Raw genomic sequence first — 23,432 nt, 5'->3', positions numbered from 1 at the left:
TCTGCTTGCTGTTAAAACACATATGTATGAATCTGCTTGCTGTTAAAACAAAAATGTATGAATCTGTTTGCTGTTAAAACACATCTGTATGAATCTGAATGCTAAAACACAACTGTATGAATCTGCTTGCTATTAAAACACATCTGTATGAATCTGCTTGCTGTTAAAACACAACTGTATGAATCTGTTTGCTGTTAAAACACATCTGTATGAATCTGAATGCTAAAAGACAACTGTATGAATCTGCTTGTTGTTAAAACACATCTGTATGAATCTGGATGCTAAACCACAACTGTATGAATCTGCTTGCTGCTAAAACACAACTGTATTAATTTGCTTGCTGTTAAAACACATCGTCAAGAATCTGCTTGCTGTTAAAACACAACTGTATGAATCTGTTTGCTGTTAAAACACATCTGTATGAATCTGAATGCTAAAACACAACTGTATGAATCTGCTTGCTGTTAAAACACATCTGTATGAATCTGGATGCTAAACCACAACTGTATGAATCTGCTTGCTGCTAAAACACAACTGTATTTATTTGCTTGCTGTTAAAACACATCGTCAAGAAAACGGAGATGATAAGAACAATATTTGAATGGTGATGATGAACTCGGAGATGGTGGAGATGGAGAAGTGTTTTAATTTGATCCGGTGCTCTCCATCGTTTCTAAAGTTATCTTCTTCCATGATTGTAGTTATTTTTGGTAGGGATTGGGGTTTCCAAGATGGGTTTGGAGAGAGAGAGAGAGAGGGAAAATCGCTTGAATTTAGGAACTGGGTGGTTATCTAATTGATTTAAAACACGTCTGTTGACAAAATTGCTCCTACTCATTTAAAACAATCAATTAATTAAACTTAAATATTACAAGATTGCCATTGATTTAATCTCAACCCTTAAACACACCAATCAGATGGACCAGATCGCTTCCTAGACTTTCTAAGAAAAACACACTTTCCGTGCGAACCTACTATATATATATATATATATATATATATATATATATATATATATATATATATATATATATATATATATATATATATATATATATATATATATATATATATATATATATATATATATATATATATATATATGTATAGGGGAGCATTAATTGAGAAACACTAAAAAAGTGGGAAACCGTGGAACGCTCTTAAAAATTCAACTTAACATGTTAGAAATCAAATTTTTCTAATTTTTTTCGCCGCTTTTCCTTATAAATACATATAGAAACATTTTTAATAAAAAAATTAAAAAATATAAAAATATATTAAAAAAAACTTTAAAAATATAACTTATAAAATTAACTTAACATGTTAAGTTAATCAATTTTATAAAAATTTTTTCAGCTCTTTTGCTTATAAAAATAGGTAGAAACTATTCCAATAAAAAATCATTTTTGTAAAAAAAAAAATTAAGCCTTTTTTAACAATTTTTTTATATTTTTTTTTTGATTTTTTAATTAAAATTGCTTCTACAAGTATTTATAAGGAAAAGTACCGAAAAAAATTTAGAAAAATTGATTTTTCAGATGTTAAGTTAAATCTTTAAGAGTGTTCCCTGTTTCCTCACTTTTTTAGTGTTCCCCAAAGAACTTTACACACACACACACACACTATATATATATAGGGTAGGGTTCCAGCGTGAACCTAATCCCATGCGTGAACTGCGTGAACTAATCTGGACCATTGATTTCCTTTTTAGTTGTTAGGAGCATGATTGTAATTATATAAAAATTAGATTTAAATCATTATTTTAATAATTGAATTAAGTTACATCTTTCCTATTTTAAATTCCTTATCCACATTATCTTTTATTTCATTTTTATTTTTTAGATTTCACCACCAGAATTCGGATTATGATTTTTAAGATTCACGTAACCTTCATATTTCAACGATATACACATGTGTACTTGGATATGAAATGAACAGTACACATGTGTACTCAGCATGGTACATATGTGTAATTAGCTACATAATACATACATATAAACAAACAAAACCTGTAAAACTATTTTATATTAAGCAAATAACAAGTTACATAATGTTTGCCAAACCAAAAAAAAACATACAATTACAAGTTCCAGATTCGTGAAAACAATAAACGCAACATAATCGGAAAAATAAAAAAGACATAGTCTTTTACAACACATGTGTACATCGTATTAAAAACAGAGCAAAATCAAAACTTAGCAACTAATATTTTGCATAATTCACAAGTGTACATCAACAACTTTACATATTCAATACACAAAAAAAAAATAACTGAGATTTCACAAAAAACATACGTTATACACATGTGTACATTGCATTAAAAACAGAGCACAATCAGAATACATAAGTGTACATCAAATTAAAAACAGATCAAAATAAAAAAAATCAAATCTAAAAAACTTAAATCGAACAGGAGGTGATATTAGTATTTGTAAAATAAAAATAAAATTAATAATAAGAAAAATGAGTATAGTACATATATACAATGTAACTTTATCAACCTTTAAGAATAGGTAGGGCCCCAACACACATATACCAAGGTGAAAGCATTAGTGCATATCTGACATATATTTATCTCACAACGCTTTTTTCCATCCGGCCTAGTTTTCCTAGAGTAAAGAGCAAGAAGACAAGTGAGTTTAGGGGTGTGAAAATGGGTTCATATATAATATTGATCTTCGTTTGCTGGCTTACAACTTCAAAGATAACTTCGGTCCAATAACTAATAAATAGTTTGTTTTGTCTTTTTTCTTAACAACGACACTTTTATTAAAATATTCTGCGTGTTAAGTCACCGGTTTTGATTGTAGCATGAAAAGTTCAAATCAGTAGCAAGTGGTGATCTTAGCATAAAACCTAGTATTACAAAAGCAAGTACCTTTTCAAGAAGATACTTTTGGCTGCCGTTGATGTTGATACTTTTGGCTTCACCGTCAGTCGTCACCGCTAGGATTCCGGTGAAACATGAAGATGGCGGTGGTGGTGGCCTGCGATGATGAAGATGAAGATGGAGGTGGCCGGTGATGATGGTTGCTGTTTTACGGCGCCGTTGATGTTGATACTTTTGGCTTCACCGTCAGTCGCCGCCGCTAGGATTCCGGTGAAACATGAAGATGGTGGTGGTGGTGGCCTGCGATGATGAAGATGAAGATGGAGGTGGCCGGCGATGATGGTTGCTGTTTTACGGCGGACCCTGATCTAGGGTTGAATATGATGGTTTACGGCAGTGATGAAGATGAAGATAGAGAGAACTGACTTTTTCTATATCTAGGGTTGAATATTATGATTACTTGATTTGTGAGAGAGAACTAAATTTATGCAATTAATTTAGGATGAAAATTACACATATACTCTTTTTGATTTAATTAAATAGTAACAATTAATCAAATAATTACCATCATGCCATTGACTTAAAATCTCAAGATCATAAAAATCAAGGGCCCAGATCAGTTCACGCAGTTCACGCCGGAGAAAATGTTCACGTTTGAACCTAATCCTATATATATATATATATATATATATATATATATATATATATATATATATATATATATATATATAGGGGAAGGTTCAAATGAAAACCACTAATTATCGCGAAAACTATAAAAGTAACTAAAAAAGAATAAAAAACATACCAAATTTTTTTTTGCATACCAATTTTTGCTTTATAAATTATATAAAAAAAACTTTTTTCCCAAATTTTTTTTGTAGTGCACATGTGTAATAGTACTACACATGTGCACTACAATTTTTTTTTTTGAAAATTTTTTTATATATAAAAACTAGCGATTTTTAATAAAAAATTGTAAAAAAAACATTTTTGGTGTGTTTTTTACGCTTTTTTTAGTTTGTTTTCAATTTTTCGCAATAAAAGTGGTTTTTGTTTGAACCTTCTCCTATATATATATAACTAGGTTATCACCCGGGTGGCAACCCGGGTTGAAAAATTTAAATTAAATTAATCATAAGTGCATGGATAAAACTAATGCAAATAAAGTGACATTACATAAAATAGTAACAAAGTTTTCTTTATAAGCCGTGTACAAAAACATTAAGAAAAAGACAAATATCGGTTATGTATACAACTTAGGAATTATACATGTTTGGTACCACTTGGACTAAAGGCTTGTGAATCGCTCTTGACCATCTTTTGACACAAGTAAAATTAGTTTCCTTGACATGCCGAGCAAAATGTTTAATTGTTGTTTCCAACCTAACCAACCACAAATATACACATTAAGTACACAAAATTATAATCACCAAACAAATGCCTTGACAGCTTTGGAATCGGCACCTGGCCCGTCAAACTGAAGGGGGTCGGGGTTTCTGTAGACATCATACAGCAAGAATCTTGTTGCATTTTGTCTAAGCAGCCTGCACCAATCACCACCACTAATAAACCATATTTTCGATTGTTCGCTCAATATAAAAGCCTTAAAGAACAAAATAAAAAAAAAATTCACTTACTCGTATACTTTGCCTCTCAAATCTACGGCAGCGAGATGAATAAAAGGTTTCCCATGTGTTGTAGCCCCACATACAAAAAATAATTCACATGCTACCTTGCTCCACATACCAAAAAAGGGGATTTTACATAAAATTAACAGAGATATTAAAAAAAATCCTCAACGCACAACCCATTAAATATCAACAAATCAAGATATAGAACATTAGAACTTACGACTGCCTCAAATGCTGCACGGTTTTCCTCATTACGTGGGAATCCATCAATTAAAAATTTGTCATTTTCATTTTCCAAGATTGCTTTTTCAAGAAGCTTGATTGTTACTTCTGATGGTACAATCTTTCCCTCCTTGATCATGTTCACCTTGTTCTTCTAGTTGTTCCTTTGATATAACCTATGGTACTCATATGACATAATAGGGTTAAGAGAAACTATTTATGAAGTGTTATTTACTTATAAAAGAGTTGATTGGGATTATATAGGAAAAGTGTAGGTCCCTCTCGGAGGATCGAGAACAAACCTAAACCTTGTTATACAAACTCACTAGCGAGTGCGGAATCCAAGCTAGCGAGCAAACCGGGATGATGCAAGAACAAACACAAGAACACACAAGATTCAACGATTAACACCACTTGTATTAACGCGTAGAAAGTTTCCGGTTACAAGCACAATGTTTACAATCAGTTTGCAAACTCTCAAAGTGTGTGTGTGTGTGTGTTTCGGACAGAATGCTCTCCACTTCCTAACTTTCTGTCTGTGTGCATCTATCTTTCACACTACACTGCATGGGTATATATATACCCATACATAGCAGATCTGATCGAAGGATCCGATAGATGGTCCGAAGGATCATCTATCGATGACAACCTGTTCGAATGATCAGCAAGGACCTCGAAGGATCATCCTTCGAGGGCCATCAGTCGAAGCATATCTTTCGATCACCTCGAAGGATCAACAGTATCCTTCGAGGCTATCCTTCGATTCAGACAAGCATATTACAAACAGATTGGCCAAGTCTAACTAGGAGGATAGTTGACTTGGTCAACTTACAGACCAACTTTGGACATCGTTTATATACAGACCGAATACAGACAAAGTACAGACACATGTGCACCAACAAACTCCCCCTTGGCTGTAGCTTTGTCTTTATCTTCTATAGTTGTAGACTCGTCTCAAACTTCGACGGTCTTTGGTCTTCGAGTTACCAAAACTCTGATGTCCTTTCAAGTCTTCAATGTCGGTGGATCTTTAAAATCTTCACGTCTTGAAAGCAGAGAGTGTATCAACAAACTACCCGTATCATGTAGGAAGTGTGTTAACAAACTCCCCCTTAACATAAGCTCCCCTTTGAGTTATGCTCGTGAATGACTTGATCTTTATGAAGTGAGATCCTTGTGGTGTTGATGATGGCCAGCGGCAACTCGATCATCTTCATCAGTTGAGTGCCTTCACGTTGTGTCTTCATTCCAAAGCTTGTCATCGACCATGTTCTCCTAGCCTTTAGAATCTGCACATGCAAGAAATCTAAACGCGTAATGAGAACAACTGCTTGGAATATAGTATAAACAAATGACACACGAATGACCATGTCATAATCAAACACCGTCCGACAGTTTGAAAGTTTAATAAATTTCTCAACTTTAGACTTAACTTTCAAAACTTGCAAATTTCGACCGTTTATGAAGATTTAGTCAATTCGGTTTTCGTTCAGGTTTCAGGTAACGAAGACTCGAGCTCCAACATCGTACGATCGAAAATAAAGTAGAAAGAAAATCTTTTTGGCTTTTATAAAGTTTATATTAAAACAAGCCTAAAATCTTTTTGGTATTTTAGAAACTAAAAGACAACAATTTAAAATCCTTTGAGTGTTATCAAACGACATCACCGCTAATGTCGTGCTGATATGCACCAAACGACGAAACTGTTTAAAAGAAAAACAATAAAAGTTAAGCAGTAAATAAATATATACAGACATTCTTTTTGCGAGTTTCGAGGGTAAGAGAATCATATCAGTGTACGGTCATGCCAAAACACTCTTGTTGTTCAGTTAGTTAACATTAAGATAAGCATCCTATAACAATTATCGGTATTGTTGTCCACTTAAGCTCAACTTATCAGATGTAATCATGGCGAGGGGATACGTTAAGGTATGATTTATACTTACCGACCGGTGTTCATCCACATCACGACACATTCCCGTATCAAGGTATGCACGAGAGTTCATCTTACCGGTGAGTATACCGATTATCATCTGTTTGACCGTATAAGCTGTGAGATACTCACTTATTTTGATTTGAAAACAAGCCCTTTGTGATATAATCACTTATTGATGAGGAACTTGATTTTCGTATGCATGAGGGCACAGGTGCAAGTCCGTGAACAGGTCAGTACTTCCGTACAGCAGAGAGACGAACTTGGCACCCGGAAAAATGTGATATTTTTATCACTTATTTGTTTTGGACATGTGATTGTTTATCACTTATTGAGGTCGAATGCAGTATGCAATATGTACACGTATGTATAGTATCATGGAAGATCTAGACTTGCGTCCCCGTTATTTTTCGGTAAAAGATACAACCATGATACCCAGATGATAAGCAGCATAAAGACCGAATATCTCAGAACCTCGGCAATCTATCAAACGAAATTTCGGTACTAAGACCATATGCCAATGAATGGTTCCCACCTGATCTTCAGTCGATTAAGATTTATATCACCCTGCACACTTTAAAATGATTGTGAGCCTACCGATACATCTTATATAGAGCTGCTTATCGTTTTTCATTTAAGGTTTAAAGAGGTTTGTATAGACCACTGATGTACTATCATTTTCTCTTTTGCTCGCCAGGAAACTCATTTTTGTTTTTCTATTGTTTTTGTGTTTTTGAAATTTTTCGATGTTTTTGGATTTTCCGATTTTTGGATTTACTCCCCCTAAAATCAATAAACTAAGAGAAATTTAAAAACACACAAAGATATTTACAAAAATGATTTTCCGATGTTGGTTTTACTCTTGCTTGACCTTAATGCCATTTACCAATAATAAGAAGTCAAATCTAGATTTGTCAAAAGCTTTGGTAAATAAGTCGGCACGTTGGTCATCGGTGTGGACCTTAACAACATCGATTAGCCTTTTCTCAAAGCAATCACGTATGAAGTGATATTTGATTTCGATGTGTTTGGTCTTTGAATGCTGCACAGGATTTTTAGTGATATCTAAAGCAGCAGAATTATCAACGTAAATAGGAGTAGTTAGGAATTCAAAACCGTAGTCCCGCAATTGTTGTTGGATCCAAAGAACTTGGGAGCAACAACTTGAGGCAGCAATGTATTCAGCTTCGCATGTTGATGTAGCGACGCATGTCTGCTTCTTGCACTGCCATGTGACTAGGCGATTTCCTAAAAACTGACATCCAGCCGTTGTGGATTTGCCGTCGATTTTGCATCCGCCAAAATCAGAATCACTGAAAGCGACCAAGTCAAAGTTATTATCCCTAGGATACCACAGACCGGTGTCGGGGTAAGCCTTCAAATAACGAAAAATCCTTTTGACAGCTGCAAGATGTGAGGCCTTCGGGTTAACTTGATATCTGGCGAGCAGGCACGTTGGGTACATTATATCTGGCCTTGATGCTGTGAGGTACATAAGGGATCCGATCATCGCGCGATAGTATGAAGGGCTAACAGGTTCACCCTTCAAGTCAGGAGTTATTCCGTGATTAGTTGGCAATGGGGTACCAATGGGCGTTGCATCGGACATCTGGAACCGGCTCAAGATGTCTCCAACATATTTAGTCTGATGGATGAATATCCCAGACTCCGTTTGTTGCACTTGTAGGCCCAAAAAGAAATTCAATTCCCCCATAGCACTCATCTCGAACTTATCCTGCATGATGCGCTCGAAATTCCTACACAAAACATCATTAGTAGAACCAAAAATAATATCATCAACATATACCTGTACCAGAAGAAGATCTCCATCTTGTTCTTTGATGAAGAGAGTACAATCGATAAGACCTCTTCGAAAACCGTTCTCCAGCAGATATGTAGATAAGGTTGCATACCAAGCTCGTGGCGCTTGATGAAGACCATAGAGAGCTTTGTTGAGCAACCAAACCCGATCGGGATGAACAGGATCTTCAAAACCAGGAGGCTGTTCGACATATACCTCTTCTTCAACCACACCATGTAGAAATGCACTTTTGACGTCCATCTGGTAAACCTTGAAACCTTTGAATGAGGCATAAGCCAGAAAGATCCGAATAGCTTCCAGACGTGCAACTGGTGCATAGACTTCGTTGTAGTCGATCCCCTCTATCTGACGAAAACCTTGAACGACTAAACGAGCTTTGTTTCGAATAACCACTCCACGGTCGTCTTTCTTGCATTTGAAGACCCATCGAGTGCCAATCTTCTTGTAATTCTCAGGCTTTTCAACAAGCTTCCAAACACCAAGCTTGTGAAATTGCTGTAATTCTTCCTGCATGGCTTCAACCCAAGCACTATCTTTCAATGCTTCTTTCCACGACTTTGGTTCTTCTTGTGACACGTAACACGCGAAGGACCAGTCATTCTGTTGGCCAGATTCTCTTATAGCTGAATACAAACCAGCATTCCGGTTGTTTCTCAGCTGATTACGCGTCTGCACACCGCGATGGACATCTCCTATTATGTTCTGCTGGGGATGGGTATCATGAATCCTCATTTCAGGATTATCTGGTACACGTGCATTGATACCCAAATTGGTAAGATTAAGATCAACAACCAACTCCACACCAGGAATGTGGGTAGAGGTGGATGCATTCCCTTCAGCAGTATCTATATTCTGCGTATGAGGTGTATCTACAGAAGCACCTTGAACAGGAGCAGCTGGAGCTGAAGATCCTTCGGCTGCATCATGATATTCATCATCTTCAGAAGAGTCATTATAATCAGCAGCATCTTCATAAACCTCATTTTGAACCATATTGTTGACTGACGAAGAAGCTTGAGGGTCAACAACAATAGGTCTAACCAATGGCGAGACAGCAGCGTTGTCACTTTCCAACAACATCCGAGCCGCTGCTGATTCTTCGTCAAAGGTTGGCAGATTGAAGGAGTCAAATAGCCCATCATAATCGAACATCCACAGATCACCCGGAGCCCTAACAGGACTCGTGTACCTTTGAACCCTAACTTCGCTCCATAGCTCAATCTTTTTGGTAGCTAGATTCCAAACACGAAAATTCGGAGTAGCATATCCAAGGAAGAAACCCTCGATAGCTCTTGCACCAAACTTTCCATCTGGCTCAATCATAGTACAAGGAGCACCAAACGGTTCAAGATAAGAAAGATCCGGTTTCCTTTTCTGAAGGAGTTCGAAGCAAGTCTTGCCATGTCTCTTTACTGTAAGAACTCTGTTTAACGTGTAGCATGCAGCCGATACAGCCTCCCCCCAGAATTGAATAGGGAGTTCCGACTCTACTAACATTGTTCTTGCAGTTTCGATAATCGTCCGATTCTTCCTCTCAGCGACACCATTTTGTTGTGGAGTATATCGAGAACTGTACTCATGAAGAATGCCTTTAGAAGTACAAAACTCATCCATAACTTGATTCTTGAATTCGGTTCCATTGTCGCTTCGGATCCTTTTTACTTTCAACGAATAGAGATTCTCTAACATTGTAAGAAGATCCTTGAGGATGCCAGGAGTTTCACTCTTGTGTGCCATAAAAGATACCCAAGAAAATCTAGAGTAGTCATCAGTAACTACTAAACAATAAGCATCACCAAACGTTGTCTTGTGCTTCATAGGTCCAAAAAGGTCCATATGAAGACGTTCGAGAGGCATGCTGACAGTGTTGATTTTCTTCAAAGGGTGAGACTTCTTTGTTTGCTTCCCCTTTTGGCACGAGACACAGATATCTTGTAGATGAAAACTTCTCACATGCACACCATTCACAAGATTATTTTTCACCAAATGGTTCATTTTTCTCAAGTGAATGTGTCCCATTCTTCTGTGCCAAGATATAGACTCCTTTTCCGTGGCTTTTGAGACAAAACAAGTGACTTGTGCAGATGTTGTAATCGCCTGACTCATGTCGAGAATATAAAGATCATTAACTCTCGGAGCCGATAAGAGAATCCATTCTTGTGGAATTTTGAATCCAGGTTTCAGCACATAGCAGCCAGCGTCATCAAAAATCACTGAGAACTTTTTATCGCAGATTTGCGACACACTCAGAAGATTGTGATCAATTTGCTTCACATAATTGATCTTATCAAAGCACACGATACCATTGGAGATACTTCCTTCTCCAGTGATGTACCCACCTTTATCACCCGCAAAAGCAACATACCCTCCTCTAATATTTCTCACGTCATACAGGAGCCGTAAGTCGCCAGTCATGTGCCTGGATGCTCCACTATCAACAATCCAATGACTATTAATAGTTCCTCCTAGAACATCCTGCACATATCAATCAAACACATCAGTTGAGAATGGGGACCCAAGCCTTAGTGGTCTTGGGTCGTCCCTTAGCATCACGAAACGTGAGCTCGATCTCTTGATGGTTTTTAAGAACAACTGCTCCCCCTGAATTGTCACCCGACTTAGGTAACCAAGTTTGATTTGGCCTGCCAGATTTATTTTTATAAACAATTTTTGAAGTTTCTGGTTTTACAGGTTGTGACACACTTGGTTCCTTTTGCACTGTTTTAACTTCAGATTTTAAAGCTTTTTCAACAGTTTTCATGTTCTTACGTCGTTGTTTAGTTTCTTGTTCTTTTACAGTTCGTTTATCATGTTTAGGTGAAACTGATCGACGTTGAGGGTGAACTGTTTCAGGTGGAGCTTTTTCAACCAATTTCTTCTTTGGAGCATTTGGGCAGTTTCTGATAATGTGCCCAATTTCTCCACATTTGAAACAAGTTCTCCTTTCAACAGACTTAGGAGAACTTGATCGACTACCAGATGTTGAACCTGTAGAACCTGAGGTACTTGCTCTTTCCTCACACCCGTTTGTGTGTTGGGTGTAATTGTTATCACTGTTACGTTTCAAAATCTTGACTTGTTGTACAAAATCAGTGTTTGATTTGTTTTCAAAAGTCTCAATTTTATCTGTACCTTTTGATGCTACAAATTTAACACCTTTTTCTTTCTTCATGTAACGAGCTCCTTTTGATTCAACCTTAGCCTTTGGCTTTGGAGCTCGTTGTTGTTGTTTACCCTTAGAAGCAGTAGGTTGTTGAGTGGTTGGAGATTTTTGATTACCAAACTGTTTTCTAATCTCAGCCTTAGGAATTGGATCACATTGTTTTACAACAATTCCCGGAAGTGTTTTTCCCAAAAATTTGTTTGTATTGTCTTCAAAGACTTTGTCAATCAAAGATTTATTTACATTTTTAATTGGAAAAACATGATCTGAGTAGATTTTATTATCTCCAACCAACGTGTACAACACATTACTGCTTTTAACAGTAGACACACCAGTCTTATCAACTTTGACAGGATCAATCACTTGCTTCTTAACAGATGGAACCTCAGGAGTATCAGGATCACAAAGAATGTGATTTTCTCGTGGAATATCTACTCCTTTCATCTTGCTAAGTGATTTATCCTGATCACTTACAGCCACTTCTGATTCATCATCCGATGTCTCATAGTCCTCGATAATTGGAGGACTTTGCTTCATGGATGGTGAAGTTTCTTGTTCCTTAGGGGCTGTGTTTGAAGAATTGTCCGGTTTGAACCCAAGGCCAGTAGCAAACTCCTCAACATCAAGAGGCACACTGGGTTCATACCGAGGCATTTCTTCCTCATCAGGCATCTTGGATAGTTGTTCATCAAGGGGGGCAGACATTTGTTATACCCTATGCCTTTCTGATTTCCCTTTAGTTGTTGAACATCGATGATGTGATCAAGCACAAATTGGGAGTTAGAATAACTATCCAACTTCTGTTTGATCGCATCATGTTCGCATTGGGCAATGGCTAATTGCTTTTTAGTTTCTTCCACAATGTTAATGTATTCGTTTATACTTACTTGTTTGTGGTAAACTACTTTGTTAACCTCGGACACATTTTTCTTTAATGTTTCTATTACAGATTTAAATTCTTTTTCATTCCGAGTTAAAGCCATGTTTGCCTCTTTGCATTTCGACAGTTCAATAACCAAATTCTGGTTATGACTATGAAGCTTTTCTGATTCAAGCTTCATCTCTGCACATGATTTACAAATACTAGGAGCAGGAGGTTCAGAAGTTACCTGACTAGTAGAGGCTGAGCCGTTTGCCATAAAGGCAGTTTGAAAAGAAAAAGCTCCATCTTCAGAGAATAGCTTTTCCATTTCCTTTGATGCAGTATCCGCCTTTCTAATCAGAATTGATTTCTGATATTTAAGCTCATCAGCTTCATTCAGAAGATCCTGAATATCTTCACCTTCTTCCTCCTTCTCATCAGGCTCTGAGTGATTATCCCCAGAAACAGAGCCTTCTTCATCCGAACTTCCAGAATAACCAGAACTGTCATCACTTCCAGAAAATTCTTCTTTATGAACCTGCTCGATGACCTTAGCATACAATGCAGTTCCACTTCCTTGATCACCTTCACCAAACTGAACTGACCAGTCACATCCTTCATCAGCTTGAACAGCCAAAGCCCGATTGTGATTTGCAGTTCCAGGCTGTCCCTGATTGTTGTTCACTGCCACCATCCTCCGTTCACGGTTTTCTTGTTGGGCATTCACATTCGTCTGGTTTCTGAAAGGGTTGTCATTGCCGTGTTTTGTTGGTCGAGTGCACTCACGTTTAAAGTGCCCTTTCTCGCCACAGTTAAAGCACGTGACTGCATTAATATCAAACCCATACTTCGTGTTTTTCTTTCCTTCCAACGAAGTTCTTCCAGTTCGTGCCATGAAATCTTTTGCCCTTCTAACCGCACTAGCAAAAGCCCATTTAATATCCATCAACTCCATTTCTTCCTTGTCGATCTGATCATAATCTTCATTGGTCATGTTGATGTTTCCAAGTTGACCAGCTACCAAACCACAGTAAGCACTGACCATGGTATTGAGAATTTCCATATGTTCCTTAGCAACTTCAATGCTAAGGTGTGAAAGATTTGAGTTGTCGACTCGGATTGTGTGAGGATTTTGGGGTTGAGGTTTAGGATGGCTTGTGTAATGAGCTTGCTGTTGTTGTTGTTGAGGTTGTGGTGGAGCAGCTGTTGACTGAGGAAACGGACATGAGCTTGTGTTGGAGACAAATGCAGTCTGTAACTTAGGTTGCTGAGATGCTGCTGCTCTTGCCAAGGCATCGAAACCCGGAAGATACATTTCTGTATTTTGCGGAGCGGGAGCTCGCTTTGCTTTCCTGATTTCTTCATCATTTTTGTGCTCCAGTTTCTGAATGAACTCATAGATGTTGACTTGGTCTAGAGTTCCGGTATGCTTCAACAGCTCGATGAAAGAGCTCCACTTTGGAGGCAAGGCATCAGCAAACCTGTTCACCATCTCTGGCTGAGTAGAAATGATACCATAAGCACACATTTCACTAATCAAATGATAGAAACGAGTGATCATATCATTTAGAGTCTCATTTTCCAAAAACTGAAAAGATTCAAACTCTTTCTTCAACAAATCACTTCGAGACTTTCGAGCAGCTGCATTTCCTTCTCCTCTAGCAACTAAGGCATCCCACAACATTTTCGTGGTCTTGCAATATGAGAACTGATGGTAGATGTCTTTGTTGAGTGCTTGAGTAAGTGTGGCAAAGGCCTTTTTCTCCAATTCATAAGCCTTCTTGTCATTTTCAAGCATATTGGCATAACCCTCAGAAGTGGACGCAGCAGTCTCCAGATTCTCATTGAATGCATTGATGAAACACGTCCAAAGATCGGTGCTTTGTCCTTGGACATACGTGTGAAAACGGTTTTTCCATGAAGGATAGTCATTCATATGATTTAGCTTCGGTGGACGATTGTTACTGCCCGTTTCACTTTCACTGATCAACAAGTTTTGAAGGCTTTGACTTTGATTTGCTACCAAAGCCCATTGATTTGGACTGATTGATGCTGGAGGAAACATACTCTTTGCCCATGCTGCAACAGACGTGAGTTCTTGACTATTAGATTGTGAGTCCAAACTCCAATCCCAAGGACTTGTACAGCTCATTTTGATCAAATACAAATACCACACCTAAACACCACAAACTGTTAAGTGCAAAACAGATATGAATCGAAAGATGTAAACTGTTTGAAAGATCACGACCTGTTTGAAGGATCAACAGTGTTCGTAAGATCACTGTTGAGTTTCAAACAATTACTTCGAAGGATCCTTATCTTTCGAAAGATGATTTCGAAAGATTCCCCTTATCGAAAGATTCAACAATGAAAGATCCTTATCTTTCGTACACAGATCTCGAAAGATGACACTTGTTCGAAAGATCAACAGTGTTCGAAGGATCACTGTTGATGGCTCGAACACTAACCTCGAAAGATAACCTTGAAAGATTCACCTAACACGAAGGATCCTTATCTTTCGAAATAAACAGTGACTCGAAGGATGATCTTTCGAAAAGATTCCTTGACTCGAAGGATAACTCACTGACTTCGAAGGATATTCGAAGGATGGTTATCTTTCGAATCTCCTTGATCGAAGGATGATCTTTCGAGGGTCTGACACACTGACAGAAAGGTTGACGGGTTGGTGAGAAAGGTGACAGGTTGGTGTACCAACTTTCGGCAGAAAGGTATGTTCAGACACGCCTTTTCACCAACTTTCAAAAGGTTACCCAAAATTGATACCCTTATCCAGAAAAATCCGGTCACCTGAACTCACCGGAAAAATTGCCGGAAAAATCAAAGTTACTTAAAAACAAGTTTTCAAGTTACCCAACCCAACCTTGAACACTCCCGAAGGTTTAGAACGCGTTTTTATGCAGAAAACTACCAAAAACGGGTGCTAAACCAAGTGTCCAAACACACCAAAGACTCGAACAACCCGGTTTTAAACAAGGTAAAGAGCCAAAGCTCTGATACCACTTGTAGGTCCCTCTCGGAGGATCGAGAACAAACCTAAACCTTGTTATACAAACTCACTAGCGAGTGCGGAATCCAAGCTAGCGAGCAAACCGGGATGATGCAAGAACAAACACAAGAACACACAAGATTCAACGATTAACACCACTTGTATTAACGCGTAGAAAGTTTCCAGTTACAAGCACAATGTTTACAATCAGTTTGCAAACTCTCAAAGTGTGTGTGTGTGTGTGTTTCGGACAGAATGCTCTCCACTTCCTAACTTTCTGTCTGTGTGCATCTATCTTTCACACTACACTGCATGGGTATATATATACCCATACATAGCAGATCTGATCGAAGGATCCGATAGATGGTCCGAAGGATCATCTATCGATGACAACCTGTTCGAATGATCAGCAAGGACCTCGAAGGATCATCCTTCGAGGGCCATCAGTCGAAGCATATCTTTCGATCACCTCGAAGGATCAACAGTATCCTTCGAGGCTATCCTTCGATTCAGACAAGCATATTACAAACATATTGGCCAAGTCTAACTAGGAGGATAGTTGACTTGGTCAACTTACAGACCAACTTTGGACATCGTTTATATACAGACCGAATACAGACAAAGTACAGACACAAGTGCACCAACAAAAAGGTACAACGGTTCTAACATGTCAAACGAGTCAAAAATCAGCAGAAACTCTACTTATAAGGGACAAGAGTCATTACCTAGAAACAACTTCAGCGTTTTGAAGACACACAAAACCCTAAAACCTAAATCCAACTACAAAGAACAATCAACCCCATGAAAATCATACCTAAGATTAGGCAAGCAATTCTAAAACACTTGGTGTGCACAACAATTAAACAAAAAGGATCAAAATTGATAGCATCTAAACAATATAAAGAACAACACACTTCAAATTAAAGCAAAACAATAGAAAAAACACATATGGACCAGAAGAATTCATATAAGTTTGATACATTTTAGACAGGTCAATTTGAATTGTGTTTTATCTTTTAAACATGTCATATGAGAAAAATCAAGAGAATTTCTCATGGGAATCCAGTCTTAAATGTAGTTTTAAACGTATAAAACTTAGTATATGCATTTACTCAAAAGTCACTTTTTTTACTGAAATAAAATAGGTTCGCCACACTAATTATTTGTAAAAATAAAATAAGTTTTTTGAACAAAAAAATTTGTTGGGTAAACCCACCCAGACAGACCCTTTGACCCGAACTACTTTATCCAATGGCTCCCTCGCCCGTTTTGCCACCTCTAATTGAATATAATATAATTATCAAATGGGTCAAAATTGTCTCACATAGTGAATTAGTTCACATCAAACATAAATCAATTTACTCAAAAAAAAAAAGTGTAGAAATAATGTGTTAGCAATCACATAACAAAAAGTGCTTTGGATTACTTTTTACTCAACTTACTCATCTTGACACCTCTTAACAAAATAAAGTTGCCTTGTAAAAAAATCAATGAAGTTTTAGTAAACATATTTGACACTAACTATTTTAAAAAATCGATCCGATTTGGGAATGGAGATGGAGGGCTCTTACCGAATCTGAAAACCAGTGGGGTGCAGTTGTTAAACATGTGCATAAGGTATCTTTTAACTCCATGGAAGATCACTTCAGAAGCTCCATATCAGATTTATGGTGCCACATTAATTCTTCGGCCTCCAATTTAAGCAATCACGGATCTAATCAAAACTCGGTCACGCGCGTCTCAGTGGGAGAATACTCAAACATTTGCTTCTGGACCCATCCTTGGATTGGTCTGATCCCTTTGCAGCACCTTTTCAGTAGCCTATACAAAACTAATAAGGTTAAAAGGTGTACAATTTCACAAAGACTGGTGATTAGTAACAAGTCTATATCATCATTCAATTGGGCTTGGAAATCGGCTCGAGTTGCTAGGCATTACTCACATGATATTGCTGAATTACAGAAACTTCTCCGAGCTTATCCAGTAATGGGTCTATATCATCATTCAATTGGGCTTGGAAATCGGCTCGAGTTGCTAGGCATTACTCACATGATATAAGTTTGATACTTTTTAGACAGGTCAATTTGAATTGTGTTTTATCTTTTAAACATGTCATATGAGAAAAATCAAGAGAATTTCTCATGAGAATCCGGTCTTAAATGTAGTTTTAAACGTATAAAACTTAGTATATGCATTTACTCAAAAGTCACTTTTTTACTGAAATAAAATAGGCTCGCCACACTAACTATTTGTAAAAATAAAATAAGTTTTTTGAACAAAAAAATTTGTTGGGTAAACCCAGCCCAGACAGACCCGTTGACCCAAACTACTTTATCCAATAGCTCCCTCGCCGGTTTTGCCACCTCTAATTGAATATAATATAATTATCAAATGGGTCAAAATTGTCTCACATAGTGAATTAGTTCACATCAAACATAAATCAATTTACTAAAAAAAAACGTGTAGAAATAATGTGTTAGCAATCACATATGACACTTCGATTAAAATCTCTGGACAAAAGGTGGTTTGGATTACTTGTTACTCAACTTACTCATCTTGACACCTCTTAACAAAATAAAGTTGCCCTGTAAAAAAATCAATGAAGTTTTAGTAATCTTAACATCAAATAGGAATCGACATTATCAAACATGAATCTATATTTAAAGAATTTTTACCTGTTTGGTGAATCCTTTGGAGAAGACGATGATGGATCCAGTACACCGATGAATGAGAGGGAGGATAGGGTTTAGAAAAGTGAGGTTGTATAGTAATGTCGTTTGGAAAAGACCATATATACGATCCATTTATTTTGACCCAAATCAAGATTCCGACCCGATTTAGAAACGGATCCCGCCTCCCATACTTGCTCACATGTTTCCACGCCCAAAAACATTTTAAAGATAGTCGAGTCCATTTGAAGATGCATATCCTTCGAATTGCCAAAACATTTTCCTTAGTAAATCGAGTCCCCTCTACAAAATGAACCAACCAAATTATAAGTGTTTAAAAATATAAAATAAACATTGGTGTCGATACTATGTAGTACCAATGCTGAAACCATTGAAGTAGGAATAGATTTAGTTATGTATGGTGTTGATAATCCATAGAGCAAGACAATAACATTTAAATATATAAAAAATATGAAGATGAATTTCTCACGATCCAAAGAATTAAATAATATAACCAAAATCTAAAAATAACTCCACTCATTGACTTTAAACTTTAAAAACAAATGATATAATATTATACGTACACATACTTTTTTAAAATAATCATTTCATAAATATAAAAAAAATCCAAACCCTGTAAGACTTACCACATTTGTCTCTAAAATGGAAATGAGTTAACCATGACAGAAGTTGTACAAAGTAATATGTCTTTGCAAGGAGAAAAGAGTCATAATTATCACATAATCAACAACTTATAATGTGAGGATGAGAGCAAAAAAAAGTGATGGAAGAAAGTTAGAATATAAGAAAACTAACATGCATGTATCCTTGTTTAAAGTTAAAAGTATTTATTGAACTATAAAAACTTAGGATATCTTTAAAAGAAACTTCATTTGGAAGTGGGTATTTTCACTTGAAAGATAAATGTTTTCACATTCACAACAAAAGCATCCACACACACAAAGCCATTGTATCATGTATCCTTCAGGTTGAAAAATGCCAAATGAACGTTAGTTTTCACACTATTTGTTTTCATGAGTTATATAAAAAAAAATAACATAATAAGTTTCAACAAAAGACAATGTTCACAACTAAAAAAAATTTCACCAGTTTCACTAATCTGTATTGCTTATAAAATTGTATTTTAGAAAATTGTATTATCCCCCTTTAAAGAAGTAAAAGAATGTTCTCCTTTCTCGACCAACATCAAGCAATTAAATCTTTCTTCAAGCTTCCTTAGTATAGTAAATAACTTCTTGCAAGGAAGTGTACTTTATAATCCATCTTAAAGACTGTTAATGTCATTAACACTAACCTTTGCTTAGGGAGAACTCGCTATGAATTTGGTTAACCACAGCTAGGCTAAACAGAGCATTTCTACTCCAACCATGTGGCGATGTGGTAGAGTCAGCAACATCAAGATACATTGATAAATGGTCGGTGTTGTTTCCTTTTGGATACATGAGCACTCGGCTGACCAAGACACCATGTCAGCAAAATACTATAAACCAATCACCACAGTAATGTCTTATAGAGAAAATATAGATTTATAGCTAAATCAAAAGATACCATTTGTATCCTCCAACAAAGAAAATATGAGAGTACAACTTTTTGCGAGTCAATTTTGAGAAATTCTCTATTTTCCAAGTGAACCTCACTGATGGTGGATCATCAACTATTGGTGTATCAACAGCATTAGCATTTTCTGACCAGAAAAGGGAGTACATAATTTAGTTTACTATCAATCAAATTACCTATCTCTACACAAGAACGAACATGAAATACATAGATTCCATGGACGGAAAACAAAACAGCACAAATCCATATATACCTTCCACTGGTTGAGATCCTTCACCAGCAACAAACTCAAAATGTGGGACTGACATCTCTTCCTCTTCCAGCTGCAATATTAAGGTAAATAAAATAATAATAATAACAATGTAATAAGCGAATTCAAAAGGTTCAGGAAAATAATGACAAATCCCTAATGAATCTTTTGTCACCCAGTATATGGTATATAAATAACCGTAATTAAATATGTGAGTCGTATTGGGTGCATATCCTTTTTACATGAACTACACGACTTGTATATGGTTGTGTTTATCCATGATCTAAAACATAGAAATCACAAAACAATAAGAATGAATACTGTGTAAGATGCAGACAACAATATAACTCAAATTTTAACAATAGATTGAAATTTGCATCCTCTACTGTGGTCAAACCTTTCTGTGCCTTGAAGAACACCAGCATTTCCTGCCTGCAAATTTTAGGAATTTTTAGCCTTAATTTTGTGAATTTTCATTTTTTAGTTCCCCAAGAAAGATACCAGATATAGCCCGCCCATATCTTTGGTCAACAATCTTGTTCATATGGTCAAAATCGCACCCTTGTTACTTTATCATAATCTAAGCGTCGTGGATTTGAGCCACATTAATAATAGAATAGAAAGATTGCGTATAGTGCCTTGGTGCTCCAAGGTCAATCTTTATTGATCCAGTAGTTCAAATTATGTTTTATCTGTAACATGTAAAATAAAAAGACAGGTCACATAGGTTAAACTGAAATGGGTCCCATATATATATATATATATATGTATATATATATATGTATAGGATACCCTATATGTATATATATATATATATATATATTTTTAATGCATAAAACCTCCTTAATCATTTTATTCCATTTATTATATTATTATTCAACATGGTAATTACACAAAAAAATTCAGGTCACCCCATCCCCAGTCTGACTTAAAAAACTATATTTTTTGACATGCTACCCTACCCGCTCGACAGGCACGCTTCGCAACCAATTTTTTTGTGTATAATAAATTTGGTTTCTTTATAAGAAACAAACATATGCAAATGTTGAAGTTTATAAGTTTAATATAAAGCAAACCTGAATTAAGTCTTTGAAGGCTATTCCTTGACCATCCTAGTTCTTTGCAAGGCATATTACCAATGATCGTGTGCTTCTCGAAAGCTCATCCCTGCAACGACACCCAAATTGTAAGTTTTCAAGCAACTCTTCAGGAGTTGCAACCCAACTACTAAAACTAAGCATGTGACCTGTGTTTTTTCTAACATCATCTTAATCCTCTCCAAATTAGCAACCATCTACATAACCAGTGAGCTAGTGAGCTACATGAGGAATGATACAAATCAACGATTTCAGAACTTGACATGTGTATGGTCACGATAGCACACAAATCTTAGCCTTTCGGTTTCAGCAATTTGGACAAAGTTACCCATGTTATCAAGCGTAACATGAACCAAATGCCACCGGTTTCTCCCGACTTTGTTATTCTGGAAACACAAGATGATCCGTTTCAAGTTCAAAAAAATAAGAGTACTAAAAAAGGTTCCAAGAAAAACCGGAAGAGGTGGAACTTCAAGAAAGTCGGGAGAAACGTCCAGATCTTAAAAATTTATTTTCATGAAAAATAAATGTTTACAATATATCATATCAGGGCACTCACAACAATCTCCCCATATTCGGAACCACGACCGCACTAAATAGGCAACCGTCTCCATTTTCCATGGCTCTATGTTAAAAATTTATGGTCTATATCTTGGACACCTACATTTTAAACACACATTAGGCGTACCAGACAAACAAACCACTGTTCAAGGAGAACGAAATCACATTCATTATGGAATGGCCCATTCTTGCATACCACACTTTACTTAAACGGTTAGTTTAATTATATTTAAGAAAAATGAAATGAAATGAAATTACCTAAGCTCAATGCCTAGGTGAAAATGGTTTGAAGATATATTCTGACAAAAGGACGAATTTTTAAAAATGAGAAGGATCCGCGACTCCACCAATCACCTGTACCAAGTCATACTTTACGGTTAACAATGTGAAGTTTTCAGTTATTTTAAGAAATGAATATGGATTTTTTCTTTTTGCTTACTTTTCATACAACACCTTCTTTATAAATCCATGGATGACCAGCCTTGCTTTGTTGTCTTTTGGAGTTTTCTATAGAAAATGTGAAAATGAAACCAAACGAAAATGAGAATAAAGTTAGATTAAATTCTGAAACTGCATACTAAAAAGGTGAAACCATAAAATACCTAAAGATTCACAATGATCAATAGATCAAGTATCATACCGGTTGCAATCAATTCAACATAGGAATCACCCATATCAGCAAATAATCGAGCAATCGCCTTTACATCAAAATTTAATAAAATAAAACAAAGAATAAAATCAATCAGATGTCGGTGATAAAAAAATACCTTTGAGGAATCTATAAGTTGCGGCTTTAGATTCATAACTTGAGACACAATTACTTGAATTAACGGCATCTGAATGGTAAATCAATCCACGTTTCTTGCAGATGTGTAATGTATCAATTCCGAAATGACTGCAAATAAGTAACGTCGAATAATATAACTTTTCATTAGGGTATTTTAGAACAGATCCAAATAACGTATAGTAACATATCCAAAATCATTATTGTAAAACCTAACAGAATAAACATCAAACATCGAGTCAATGTCTAACAATTAAGATATATTTTTACCTACAAATTTTTTAGTTAAAATCATAAAAAATAAGAACAATAATTAGATATTCCATTAAGCTTATCAATTGCAAGAAATCATAATGGTAAACAGTAAAAAACATAACCAATTGCACATGTAAAACTGCAAAATCTGATAAACCCGATTGCTTTGAAACCTATTTTTTCCACAGAACAGAAAACATTACTACAATAATCTCGATGTCATAAAAATCAATCGTATAAAGTATAAGCACGCAATCAAAATGAAAAAATAAGAGTATTGATGGCATACACTGAACTTGGACCACCGTCAACGAACACAATAAAGACGGGATTGAAACCGACGGCGTCTGGCGACGATGAGTGAACGTGAAAAATGACTAAATATCCATCTGGATGAAGCTTAACATTATTCTATTGCAAATATAAAGTCATATTTAATCAAAAGAGCTATCATTTGCTTGCTTTGATTATGTATGATATGGCCATTAGCGTTTTGTAACAGAGGAAATGGCTGTGTGCGATGAAGGTTTAGGAAGTGATAAGGTTCAATCCATGGAGACGGCGAATCATTTTGTGTTAGGGTTTGTGAAAAAAATATGATCGAACATAAGCAGAGATGTGAATCTAGGGTTTCAAGAATGAAGCGGCGAAGGAGAAGAATGAGGCTGTAGAGAAATTCAGGTTTATTAGATGGGTTATATACACGGGTTAAAAACGGGTAAAATAGCTCCGTTCGGGGGCTTCATTGTCAAAAAAACGGATTCAAGG

The 23,432-nt window shown here is 36.3% G+C and overlaps 1 protein-coding gene across 9 annotated transcripts; it reads right to left on the bottom strand.

Moving 5' to 3' along the window:
• Positions 1-3,983: 3,983 nt before the first annotated feature.
• LOC110877429 lies at positions 3,984-22,332 on the bottom strand. Of its 9 annotated transcripts, none has more exons than XR_004866924.1 (15): positions 22,228-22,332; positions 22,065-22,132; positions 21,884-21,979; positions 21,624-21,724; positions 21,214-21,261; positions 21,044-21,134; positions 19,971-20,040; positions 19,709-19,844; positions 19,455-19,640; positions 18,146-18,442; positions 17,042-17,291; positions 4,682-4,859; positions 4,468-4,566; positions 4,295-4,374; positions 3,984-4,213 (listed from the first exon to the last, which is right to left on the bottom strand). XR_004866924.1 is itself a non-coding variant. In XM_035977461.1 (6 exons), exons 3-6 carry the CDS (start codon positions 4,820-4,822, stop codon positions 4,119-4,121), a joined length of 429 nt encoding a protein of 142 aa, XP_035833354.1. In that variant the 5' UTR covers positions 4,823-4,859; positions 17,042-17,291; positions 17,413-18,089; the 3' UTR covers positions 3,984-4,118. The 9 variants fall into 9 exon arrangements, 1 of the variants encoding a protein (XP_035833354.1); XR_004866927.1 differs by having other exon boundaries at positions 4,295-4,392; positions 22,266-22,332; XR_004866921.1 differs by having other exon boundaries at positions 22,266-22,332.
• Positions 22,333-23,432: the final 1,100 nt, after the last annotated feature.

Source organism: Helianthus annuus, chromosome 9 (assembly GCF_002127325.2).
Source record: "Helianthus annuus cultivar XRQ/B chromosome 9, HanXRQr2.0-SUNRISE, whole genome shotgun sequence".
Taxonomy (NCBI): Eukaryota; Viridiplantae; Streptophyta; class Magnoliopsida; order Asterales; family Asteraceae; genus Helianthus; species Helianthus annuus.
Note: the sequence above shows the minus strand (reverse complement) of the source record. Positions and strands in the feature narration are given on the sequence as shown.

Bases quoted from the DNA above. Each gene is read 5' to 3' on its own strand.
- LOC110877429 (XM_035977461.1), bottom strand. From the start codon at position 4,822: ATGATCAAGGAGGGAAAGATTGTACCATCAGAAGTAACAATCAAGCTT. The intron at 4,563-4,681 runs GTAAGTTCTAAT...ATGTGGAGCAAG, and splicing joins GTGCAGCATTTGAGGCAGTC to GTAGCATGTGAATTATTTTT. The intron at 4,393-4,467 runs GTAAGTGAATTT...ATGGTTTATTAG, and splicing joins TTGAGAGGCAAAGTATACGA to TGGTGGTGATTGGTGCAGGC.